The sequence below is a fragment of the Xyrauchen texanus genome, chromosome 32 (assembly GCF_025860055.1).
Source record: "Xyrauchen texanus isolate HMW12.3.18 chromosome 32, RBS_HiC_50CHRs, whole genome shotgun sequence".
NCBI lineage: Eukaryota > Metazoa > Chordata > Actinopteri > Cypriniformes > Catostomidae > Xyrauchen > Xyrauchen texanus.
The window spans coordinates 6,572,880-6,586,229 of record NC_068307.1 but is presented as its reverse complement, the minus strand read 5'-3'; the positions used below and the strand labels follow the sequence as shown (position 1 = coordinate 6,586,229).

Genomic DNA, 13,350 nt, shown 5'->3' with positions numbered 1-13,350 from the left:
GTGAAAACAACAAAAGAACAAAATGAAAGCATTTAAGCTCACGCAAAGCGAAGAAAAAGAAACCGCTAATGAAGTAGACTGATGCAGTTAACATACAGGACGAGTATAAACACTCGGCATATAATAGTTATCATGTTTATATTGTATCTCATGTCATGTTTTTGTTGAGAAAAACAAGCAGATCCACGTGTTCAGTAAACTATACTCATTTATACACACCAGTTTAAATGATGGAATGTCCCTTACCTCAGCTAGCAAAGTCTTTCTCGGATGCCATGTTTGTTGTTTACAGAAGCGTCAGGGGTATAACGTTGCTACAGGGATGCTGCTTTCTGACGAGCTGCACATATATGAGATTAAAGTGTACACCGCTTATCCAGTACATTTAAAGTCCCTGTAAAGGCAATTCTAAAAAAAAATTCTAAACACATTATAAATGTTAGAAATGTATTGCTAAAACATATTACAAAGACTGTGAACTGTGAAGGACTGAATTGTGGAGTTAGACCGTTAAACAGTTTTTCAACATTGCTATTTTCCGGATTTTTTGGGCGGGGCTAAAACGGGGGCTCGATGACGCACTGGAGCCCCTGAGCTCCTGGACACATCCCTACTTGATGACGCACTGGAGCCCCTGAGGCTGGCCTCTCCCTAACAATATAAATAGAGCACATTCGCATCAGTTTGGCGCTCAATCGCGAGTTACTGTCAGTACTATTATTAGTTACTACAGCCTACAGTTTGCTAGTTAGCTATGCCTTCGGCACAGAAATGCGTACTACCTGGATGCGATCATGTACTGAAACAGATCGGTGTCCTTATTTAAATTTCCTAAAAACGATCACATACAAGGGAGAGCAAAATCTTACCATTCTGTTGCAGAACGAGGGGGACGATGTTGACTTTCTTGGTCAATGTCCTCTGAATCAGATTCAGGCTCTGGAGGCTCAAACATATATGGCTTGGTAAAACCTAATAAACTGCTAGGAGCATCCATTCCGGCTGTAGCGGTGACAGTTGAGTGTGTGTGGCGACGGCAGCTTTCCCGCGAGTGGGCGTGGTTTCAGCGCAGCCAGCGGACACGCCCCCAGCGTTTGAGAGCAGAGACCATTGCTCATTTTTTCAAGATTTTGATAGCTTATTTTATGTACTTGCCGACTTTTTTTATCATTCAAATTTGGCTGGGTGGCTAATAACACATTTTTCTGTGATATGACAAACTCAGAACACATACTTAATTTTGACTTTACAGGGACTTTAAACAGGAACCCAGCTTTCTCAAAGTAAGCCACATTCTCGCAGTGACCTGCTTTTCTTGTGTCCATCTGAACATACTGACAGAATCATTTGCTCAACAAATGTGATCAACTTGTGTCCACACTCAACAGCACCACACAGTGCATTCTGTTATAACTGCCAGTTTTAGTTTGTGTGTGTTCAGGATTTAACAAGTATCATTGTATATATATATATATATATATATATATATATGGTCAGCAAAGCAAAACTTTGCAAAATTCGAATAGTCATTTTACTGTTCAAATAATTATTGCAGAACGAATGTGTCGGAGCATTTGTTTTGTGGGCTGTTATTCCACTAATCGTGCACATCCCTTTCTTTTTAAGGAAAATTTTTTTTGAACGCAACACCTATCAGGATTTCCAGGAATGCTGCCTCAAAATTACAATTCAAGAAATATGTAAACACTGATGACGTTAAGTTAAACAGCTTCTAAATGTAAATTAAACGGCGGTGTGCTAGGAAAGTTCAATGACAGCTTAGGTATAAAACCCAAACTACCCCAAAATGAGCAGCTTCCAGTAGTAGCTGTGCATAATTTCAGCTAAGCAAAGTGGGAGCCCATTTGCCACACACGTTGACAACTAAATGAACCCAAACAAAACAAGGTCTGCCCTCAAAAAGCAGAACCACATCAAGCCAACCTAAATAGCACGTATGTTGGCACACTTATGGGGCAGAATATGGGCCAGCGAGTTCTGTGGAAGCCAATTCAACCCAGAGGAATTTCAATTCACTATGAGTCATATTATTTAAAGCTACATTATGTAATGAGAGACACTGTTTACTGTCTGCATTCAGTCTGGCTTAGATGAAAATAATGCTCTAGCTTCAGCAATAACTTTCACCAAGATACTGTATATGTTGCAGAGATTGTGCAATTATCTCATTAGGGCTACTGTATAGAATTCAAAATCCTGTAAACCATAACAATATACAAACTGTCATCCATACATAACAGATGGAAATACACTTTTGATCCCAGGAGTGAAATCACAATTGATCCCAGGAGTGAAATCTATTGTAAAAACAGCAGCAGCATTAACTGTATATAGCAGGGCCATGACCAGCATATACACTGAGGGGGTCATGTCATATTAGTGTCATGTAAGATGTCAGTATATAACTAAACATGCAATATTTGCCCACTATTTTATGATTGAAATGTTGTACAGACCAACGGTAATTTCCAATGGTGCAAACTATTCACCATTTGGTGATATCTGCCATTTTTAATAAAAAATATGTCACAAACAATGCGTAATTCATATGTCATTTATCATTTTAAATGTGAAAACATTAACAGAGCCATTTTCAGCATGTCAGGCTGAAATTATGGTTATGAAAAATGGTTATCTGGTAAGTTTCTGAAGTAGCATTTTAGAAAATTCAATTGATATTGTCTTAGATAATGATCTATAACACAAAGTAGAGCGTTTTCACCCTCAGATCAGGGCTGGACTGGTAAGAGAAATCGGCATGGGATTTTACATAGAAACTGGCCCAAATGTTGAACGGGTGTTCGCTGTCCTTTTCTGCATATCTCAGTGCCGTTTTGTGGTCCGTTCTGCATAACGCGGCTGCTCATTTTAACTTATCGCTGCCCATTCGGCCCGTTTCGCGGCTGACCCACCGGCCCGCACGGTTCTCCCGATGGCCAGTCTGCCCCTGATCGGCCCCAATGTGCATCGGCCTACCAGGAAAATGCCGGTATGCCAGATTACCAGTCCAGCCCTGCCTTAGATTAAAACTAGAACATGGTAAGACCTGTGACTTGTGGCTTCAATTGAGTTTTTAGGTTGTGGCAAGGACAGTGTCATATCTTTTTAATGCAAATATTATTAGGTAATAATTATTAGCGAGCTGAGTGACTCCAGCCAGGTCACCTAAGCAACCACATTGGCCCGGTTGCTAGGGAGGGTAGAGATACATGGGAAAACCTACTCCAGGTCGACATAATGTGTGGTTCTCGCTCTCGGTGGGGCGCGTGGTGAGTCGTGCGTGGATGCCGCGTATGTCTCCACGGTAACGCGCTCATCAAGCCACGTGATAAGATGTGTGGATTGACGTCTTCGATGCGGAGGCAGCTGAGATCCGTCCACCACCACCCGGATTGGCGAGTCACTACGCCACCACGAGGACTTAAAGTGCATTTGGAACTGGGCATGCCAAATTGGGGGGAGAATTTTTTTAAAAAGATTTTCTAAATAATTTCTTTATGTCTTTAATTAATTCTGAATTTTGTACAGCATCTCCTAACAGTCTTGTTTTAAAAGAGACCATTTTTTTTATGAGGACGAGCCACCAGTTTAAGTAGTTCACCTAAAAATTTTAAATGTACTTTTACTCACTCATTTACTCACCCTTATGTTGTTCAAAACCCACACGCTGTTACTTTTTCTTGGAACATAAAATAGATATTTGAAGCAGCTCTATTCCATAAAATAACAGTTTATAGTGAGCAGGAGCGGTCGAGCTTAAAAAGGACAAATACTATAAAGCGTTATTAAAGGTTTAGCATAAAGACATCATAACAGTAGTCCATATGACTCATGCATTATATTCCAAGATTTCTGGGACCATTCTGTTGTATGGACTACTTTTATGATATATTCATAATTTCTTTTTTGACATTAGTTCTCAATATGAACTGTTTTTGCATGGAAAAGAGCAGCGTTTGCATTCTTAAAGAAAATATTGTGTTAAGATTCAACTGGGGAAAAAAACACAATGAGGGACAATTTATTGGCAGTAAATAATTTTGTGTATTTCCTTTTTGCTAGCCAGCTGACAGTCATGTCATTTTACCGATATAATATCGATCTTTTAAAACCAAAAAAGTATACAATTTTGGCCCTTTATCGCATTTAAAGCCTTTATTCAGAAAATTGTTGAATTCAGAGCATTTACTATTTTAAAGGAGCAAAGAGGGTCATTATATTTGTGACCTCATCACCTGCGACCCCTCCCATATTGAAGACATAGTTACAGCCTTGATATATTGTACTCCTAAATGCCTCTGGATAAGTTTTGCAATTTCTGTTATACCTTTTCAGCTGCTGAACAGCTAAAGTAAACATACTCACTTGCTACGATAGTTACTGAATCTTTATGTTGAGACTGAACTTGTGTATTTACATCAGCGAATCCCACAGGAACAGAAGCCAAAGTCTTTTTTATGCATCATGATTGCTGAAGTAAGCTTATCCCAACATGAAAACAGATTATCTCACCATGACAAACGTCTGCGGGTATACAGAATCCCTAGGTAGGCACACTCCACAAGTACCTTGCTAAAACAGCATGAAACAGCAATTCAATGAAATAACGTGCAAGTATGTTGCACAGAGGGATGTTTTTGTTCTTTGCAGTATTTTAAATCCCAATGAAATAATTCTGTAATTATTATTATTTTGGCTTTTTGTGGCTTTAAAGGAATAGTTCACCTGAATCTCCTTTTTTCTGCGGAACGCAAAAGAAGACATAGAAGACAAAAGAAGACAAGATAATACTGTTGCAGAGCCTGAAATTTGGCACTTGGAAATTTTGACATTTGACAATTTGATTGCAGGAAATTCCCACACACTGTTATTCACTTTACAGTGCAGCTGTGAATTAGTAAACCAATAGATACAATTATAAAAATCAAATCAACAAACTTGTTTTTGTATCAAACTGTAATTCCAGAAGCTGCGCCAGTAAATCGGCTCTGTCACTTTCTCTCATCTGCAGCTGTCAGCAGTGTCAGAAGTGTGAGCGCGCGCAGTGAGGAAGCGCTTTGTCGCATAGTTACTGTGCTTAAGACGTTACAGAGGTGTAAACTTTCTAAACCTGTTAATTCGACATGCAAATGCTTTATACCATGTCTCCGTATGCGAGCGAAGCAAAAAAATAATAATATATTGTTCTTGTTTATAATCAACAAAGATATTCACATTGCAAGTGCATGCATCATTCATATCTTGGTGCTCCCTCATTACTCATAATGCAGTACATTTGCAAGAAAGGCAGAAAAAGCAAAAATCAATTGCCTCCGCATCTGAGGCCATCAATCCACGCATCTTATCATGTGGCTTGTTGGAGGCTTCACGCTATTCTCCACGGCATCTGCACACAACTCACCACACGCTCCACCGAGAGCGAGAACCACATTATATTGACCTGGAGAAGGTTAACACTTCCCACCCTAGCAATAGGGCCAATTTAGATGCTTAGGAGACCTGGCTGGAGTCACTCAGCATGCTCTGGATTCAAACTTGCAACTCCAGGTGTGGTAGTCAGCGTCTTTATTGCTGAGCTACCCAAGCCCCAGTTAATACTAATATTAACAAAAATTATATCTGGATGTGTTAAATAGCCTTGGTGTTAAATAAATCATTATTAAAGTTACAATAATAATTTTACAGAACATTAACCATTTTTGGTGTATGATGACTTCATTGTTTTATTAAATTGGCTTGGAGTTGCTAAGTTTTTTTATAAGCTCCTCAATCTGGGGAAATGCTGTCATCTACTCGGAGCATTTGTTTTGTGGGCTGTTAATTTAATAGCCAAAATATTTGGGGATCATGCAATTTTGTCATTATTGAAACATGCCATTTTAAAATTGAATAATTGTTTAAATTTTGTTCTCTTTTGGCCCACGGCACTCAATCGTGTTTTGATATTTGTCTTTCTTTTCTGGGAAAACTGACCAAAAATATTGGACTGATCTAACTGTGAATTCGGCAAAAGTTCTTCAGCTGAAATCGCTCTGTGCTTACCAAAATTCAAACACTGCCCCCAGTGGCCAAAGCTATTTGTAAAGCAAGCTATTTTTAGTTGTAAATTATGTAATACAGTCAACAGGAAGGCATATTTTTTAAACCATAGACCCTAACACAAACCCCAACCCAGTGTTATCTTAGAGGAAAATGTAACCTCCGAATCACCAACTAGCAAGCCGCAAATAACGGTTCATGGCTTTAAAATAACTAAAGCCTATTGGCCATTAAAATAAATGAATTAGCCTTTCAATATCACCCATCAAACCCAAGTTTCATTACACTCCAGTGTCTGACTCACCTGTAGAACAGAAGCTCCATCTCCAGCTGTTGAACATTTCTCTGCAGGACAGGCACATGACTGGCTTTGGTCTCCAGTTCTTTCACTTTCTTGAGGCCACTGAGCACAGCCTGCCTGGCCTCCTCCACCCTCTTCCTCATTTCCACCTGTTCCTTCTTTAGAGTTCTGTTACATTCCTCCAGCATCAGCACAGCCTCGCGTGCAACTCGCAGCTCTTGTTCCAGCTTCTGGTTGAAGAGCATGGCCTCCTCAATCTGCCCATCCCTGGAATTCCGAATGAACTCCATCTCTTTCAGGAAACTCTGGATGTCCTTCAGGGTACCAGAAGTGATAGGCTTCTGTGCAGTTTGCCTTTGGTGGGCAATGAAACAGCCACCTTCTGGTTTGTGTTTGGAGTGGCTTTTCCATAGCCCAACCTGAAATACACAGAAATTATGTATGAGAGGTACAATATTGTCTCTGTCGTTGCCAACATAAGTCAAAATTGCCATGTAAATGCATTTGAAATGATACCCAACCTAACAATCAAATATAATTTATATAGACAATAAAGTTGCTCAATAGTATTACAACAAATCACTTACACCGGGGTCCAAAAGTCAGAGACCACTAACCAAAAATGCTTTAATTTGGCATTTTTCTAAATTAATACTTCTTTTTACCATTACAAATTAGATCATCAGATTAGCATTGTGAGTGAAATGGTGAATTGAAAAATTAACAAGAATTTCAGAATATCTAAGTACTATTATGTGATATGACCTCTTTTTACTGTAATTAATGACAGGAATATTTTCATGGAATATTAACTGTAATTATAATAGAATTAATAATTAACATTTTTGGGGACTGGGTAGCTCAGCGAGTATTGACGCTGACTACCACCCTGGAGTCGCAAGTTCGAATCCAGGGCGTGCTGAGTGAATCCAGCCAGGTCTCCTAAGCAACCAAATTGGCCCGGTTGCTAGGGAGGGTAGAGTTACATACGATAACCTACTTGTGGTCGCAATTAAGTGGTTCTCGCTCTCAATGGAGTGTGTGGTAAGATGTGCGTGGATCGAGTCGAGTAGCCATGAGCCTCCACATGCTATGAGTCTCATGCACAACAAGTCACGTGATAAGATGCGCGGATTGACAGTCTCAGAAGCGGAGGCAACAGGAATTTGTCCTCCACCACCCAGATTGAGGTGAATAACCGCGACACCATGAGGACCTAGTAAGTAGTGGGAATTGGGCATTCCAAAATTGGGGAGAAAAAGGGATACTTTTTTTCAATTTTTTTTAAAGGCTGTATAACAGTAATATGTGCAATTTCCATGTTTTACGGTAACATATGAAATGTCTCAACAATCCTACCCACACAAATATAGACTAGGATATATATATATATATATATAGATAGATAGATAGATAGATAGATAGATAGATAGATAGATATTATTATTATTATTATTTTTTTTTTTTGCAAAGCTATACATTTGTAAAATGACACACTTATGACTATATTAATATATGTAGCTATATTTGTTGTTTTGAGTGTTAAGGTGTTTTGAATAAAGAAGTGGCAGGTTGAAACATATTAAGAAGGTCCAGGAGCTATTAACATTTTTGCTGTGAACTAGGCATCTCAGATTTCTACATAGGGACTTTCCCTAATAGATATAATGTCAAGCACTTTGTATTAAAGCATGGTTCATATAAGACCCATATGCATTCTAGTGATAGTGATGCAAAATCTTTTATAATAAAAAATGATTCAACTAAATTGAAAAAAGGTCAGTAGACACCTAGTCATAGACACCTTCATTGAGAAATACCTAGAGTGGCAGAGCAACAACAACAACAACAACCAACAAAACTTTAAACAATATTGTCATAAAGTAGACGGCCATGCAATCTTTGACCCGCATATGCATTCTAGGTTTAAATCCTAAAAACATTCCTGTATGCTTTGTTAAAGGTTTGAATTAGATTTTAAATCCCAAATTTCCTTTTGGGCCTCACTGCACCCGAACATCACAACGAATGTACCTGTAAAGCCAATGATCGAGCATCACTGCTCTGAAGAGCCGCGCGCATGTCCTCCACCAACTCTCTGAGACTCGCATTTTCCTCCTCAAGTTTGGCTATTCTATCCTCAGCCTCCTCAATGGCCACTATTTCCTCGTAACACTCCCTGGTGCACGATCCCAGCTGCTTACATCCTGACGCGTGTCTATCCACAGTGGGAGATGAAGACGACTCTCCGCTTTCTCGTTTATGACTGGTACCCAAATCGAGCAGTTTCTCTCGCCGCCTCAAAGGGCTCCGGAGTCTGATCTGCGTCTCTATATGCTGACTTTCCCTCCCAACCAACAACCTCCCATTCTCATAGTGGCACCCGGCTTTGGTACTGAAATAACCGCAGAGTTTGGCATGAAACTGCCTAAAGCTGAACTCATTGGGTAGATTATCCAAAATCCCCGCGCACTCCTCCAAATCACACTCTTTATCCAGCCCCAAAATCTCGCAAAGAATGTAAAAATCCTCGGCGGGTATTTTTCCATCTCCCTGACAGTCTATGTGATGAAAAATCTCCTGAAGGTATTGATCCAACCCAGTTGCAAGGACTATAATTTCGTTTTCCACTCCACGGTCTAGTCCGTAATGATACGCGAGAGTGCTCACTATCCATTGTGTCCTGCGCGCGGGTCGGCTGTATGGATCGCATGCGTCCGACTTTTCCATTCTTTTTCGCTTACAAGAATTCCATTTATAGAGGCTAAATGGATAAATGGATTCAACAGATTCTTTGTGCATACAAACAGTTTACCAAGCTCATGTCATCTGAACACCAGACCGCCCCACTCTTGTAGCAGAAACTGAGTGCTCGCTGTGCGCGTGGGGGCGTTGCTGTGGAGTGGACACGCCCCACAAAACCTTAATTGCAGAGGGGGAAAAAACTTTTGAAAAAAATTAACCATTTGCCTGGGAATCAGAAGGCGACTAAACAGTCTCTGCAAAGGGCTGTGGAATTTCAATATTCAGGAAGATATTTTGGCATGATAAATAATAATAACATAGAAACAACAACTTAATAACACTGTCAGATTAATTAATCAATATACTGTGGACCCCCCAAAAGTGTTTGGACATTTAAGTTACACAATGTAGCTAACAGAATATCAAACCAAGTGCAAGCAAATTATAGCTACTATAGCTGAACTAACGTGATACAATAGTAACATACATACAAAGGCTACTTTTTGGGGCAACTATATAGGAAAAGTTCACTCATTCGAAGATGCACCCTTAGGACATAGTTTTACTTTCTCAGAAACGTTTTAGGGCAGAAAGGAAAAGTTTTGCTTTGTATTATATAAACCTTTCAACCCTAACCAAGTAAAAGCGGGAGCACTTTATAAGCTACATTTGTTAACGTTATTACATGCATTAGGCTTCATGAACTAACAATAAACAATGATCTTTTTTCACAGTATTTATTCATCTTTGTTAAAGGGATAGCTCATCCCAAAATGAAAATTCATCACTCACCCTCATGCCATCCCAGATGTGTATGACTTTCTTTCTTCTGCATAGCACAAATTAAGATTTTTAGAAGAATATCTCAGTTATCTAGGTCCTTTTAATGCAAGTGAATAGTGAGCAGATATTTCAAGCTCCAGAAATCACATAAAGGCAACATAAAAGTTATCCATACAACTCCAGTGATTAAATCTATGCCTTCTGAAGCAATGCAATCATTTTGGGTGAGAAACAGATCAATATTTCAGTCCTTTTTACAATAAATCTCCACTTTCTCTTTCACTTTTAAAATGTGAAAGAATAGAAAAGTGAAAGTGGTGCTTCATATAAAAAAAAAATACTTATCATGTTACTTCTTAAGATATGTATAACTTTTATACTTCCTTTTATGTGATATTTGGAGCTTGAAAGGTATGGTCACCATCACTTGCATTGTATGGGCCAACAGAGCTGAAAAAGTCTTCTAAAAATCTTTTTTGGTTTTCTGCAGAAGAAGGAAAGTTACACAAATCTGGAATGGCATGAGGGTGAGTAAATGATGAGAGCATTTTCATTTTAGGGTGAACTATACAATTAATGGAAATTTATAAAAACACAATTAGCCATTGTTAGTTTATGTTAGTTCATAGTGCTTTAACTTATGTCAACATATACATCTTTTGATTTTAAAAATGTGTTGGAAGCGTATATGTTTACATTAACACAAACCAAGATTAATAAATGCTGTAACGCTTTATAATAAGGTTCCATTTGTTTACATTAGTTAGCAACATTAGTTAACATGAACTAACAATGAACAACACTTTTACAGCAATTATTCAACTTAATTTCAACATATACTAATACATATTTAAAATGAAAAGTTGTAACTTAAGATTAATGCACTATGAACTAACATTGACCAATTGTATTATACTAGTAATTATATCAATGTTTTATTTGCACTGTTTTCTGTACTGTTGCACTACGTGTGTTAATTGTCTGTAAAGTACATGTTGATAGTATATGTAAAGTATAGAAGTTAGATAGGTCTATGTGTAATGTTTATATATGTAGCATTGTGGTCCTGTGAGGCACGACATTTCATTCCCTTGTATGTCTCTACATATAGAGGAATGACAATAAAGCTCACTTGACTTGACTTCCATTGCATTAGTTGTCACTCTTTTTAGTCCAGTGAGTTTTTCTCAGGGTTGGTTTATTCTGAAAGTCAATTTCTGCAAAGTCTTAGACTTAAAAAAAAAGTCATTGAAAGTTTTTTTTACCATTATTGCCCAGGAATAGAGATACAGTTAATTGAACACACATTGACATTTAATGACATCTTGCCCCCATAGAGAGGCATGATGTCACAATGTATGGGGTAAATTGGAACCTACAATGGAACAATGATATTAATCCAGTGATTTCAAAGTACTATGGTGAAACCATCACTCTTATGGTTTTAATATATTCTAATCCAGGACCAGCATATGTGGATCTCAGTGGACTCCACAGCATCACCTGACATGGAGAGTGTCAACTGCTGTCTCAGTGATCGGTCTTTAAACTCAGCATTACTCACAGGCAGTGGACATGATACTTACAGTGAAGATCCTTATATGGAGATGTCAGATTCCAGCCCTCTGGCTTAACAACCAAAATAAAATGTACAACTGACTCTAGCTTCTCTTGTACAGTCAACATTGCAATAGCTTTCCTACGGTAGCATTATTGTCAAGAAATTTGCATTGCCATGTTTTAAATGGTCTTATGAAAGGAAAGAGTTAAAGTGTGGATTCTGCGCCAAAAAAATACAAAAAAAATACAAAAAATTAAACCAAGAAGAGGATGAGGAATCTTTTACTTCATCTGAGAAAGAGAAAAAGGGGCCAAAGAAAGAAACATACAGTGAGGTTGAGGAGGCCCCCAGAGCGAGGGCTTTTATTGCATTGAGTGCAGTATGCTACCTGATGACCCTGAGCCTAGTCTTAGCAGCTAAAGTCTACATACAGAATGAGTCTAAGGTAAATGACTGGAATTACTTATCGTGCGTTCAAGACAAGTCATACCAGAATAACTGTAATTACGAAATTGTAATTGTGAATCTAATCAGATATATTTATGTCCTCAGAAAGTATTTATTATTTCTATGCCAAAACTGAAACATGTGGGGCTTTTTGTTGATTACAACATATTTAATCACTTCATTAATTCACCTCTATATGTTCTTGCAAAATGTTTAAAGATACAGTTCACACAAAAATGAAAATTCTATTGTCATTTACTCACGAGCATGCCATCCCAGATATGCTTGACTTTCTTTCTTCTCCAGAAAGCAAACAAAGATTTTCAGAAGAATATTTCAGCTCTGTTGTTCCATACAATGCAAGTGAAATGTGGCCAGAACTTTGAAGCTCCAAAAAGCACATATAGGCAGCATAAAACTAATTAATATGACTCCAGGGGCTCTGTTTTCATGAGCGCACAAAGCACATCGCTACGTCCGTGAGCTACACATTATCCAAAGGTCGTGAGAGCCCTAATAATGTTACTTTATTTTTTTCATGTTTTTAAATATTAATTACACTTTTCAAAATCGACCAGTAGAAGTGAAGTGCGTTCTGATACAATCACTGTTAATACAAGCCATGATTAATAATACTTATGTTCTATAGAGTTAAATGGAGCGTAAATCCAAATCATGACTAGAACCACATTTTCCATGCATATTAAAGGAGCGTGTCACTGTCACATTAATATGCATAAGAATTCAACAAGGATGCTTTCATTGAGTTCCGAGTTACTAGTACTAGTACTTAAGAGTTGCATGAAGACATGAAAATGTTTTACAAGTTGTAATATTATAATATCGGTAATTTCGATATGACGTGAATGGACCATTATATTAGGAGTGCGAGAAACTTGAAGTACTCTCTTCTCACTTGTTTATACATAGGATCACAGTAATTACAATAGCACCTTAGTTTTAACTTGATAGCTAAACAGTTGTTGTCAACTCATCCAATCTACGGTAATTAATTATGTGAGATTTTGCATTACTGCCCCAATGAATGCTGGTTAAGAGTATCACAGTTAGTGGCACCTCAGTATGCAGTATGTCTTTGGACTTACACTGACTCCTAGTGGCTTGGATGCAGCATCATTTAAAATCAATAGTTCTCTGTTTCAGATGCCATTGTAGAAATTTAGTATACACAGTCAGCAATGATTACTTTAATCAACGAGTGAAAGTGTCAAGTAGCAGGACGGTTACTGAGATTAAGTGAGTAGTATTCAGCTGGTCATGTGATTCTAAAATGGCGGCCCCCATGTGCGGACCCTCTCCATGTAGAATAAAACAGCTTTTATAAGGTTACTGATATGACTGGAGTCTTCATTTTAAAGTGAGTGGTCATGACTTTCTACATGTATTGCAGAACTACAAGTCTTTATGAGTTCAACTTTTTTTAATATGAAAA

General features: G+C 38.1%; 1 protein-coding gene across 2 annotated transcripts in view; it reads right to left on the bottom strand.

Annotated features, from left to right (window-relative positions):
• The window catches only part of efcc1 (EF-hand and coiled-coil domain containing 1), a 39,963-nt gene extending 30,766 nt beyond the window's left edge, over positions 1-9,197 (bottom strand). For both annotated transcript variants that reach the window (XM_052102025.1, XM_052102026.1), the window contains exons 1-2: positions 8,396-9,197; positions 6,365-6,780 (exon numbers count right to left, since the gene is read on the bottom strand). In XM_052102025.1, coding sequence (XP_051957985.1) covers positions 6,365-6,780; positions 8,396-9,163 — 1,184 coding nt within the window. In that variant the 5' untranslated portion in view covers positions 9,164-9,197. The remainder of the gene's footprint in view (positions 1-6,364; positions 6,781-8,395) is intronic.
• Between the last annotated feature and the right edge of the window lie 4,153 nt (positions 9,198-13,350).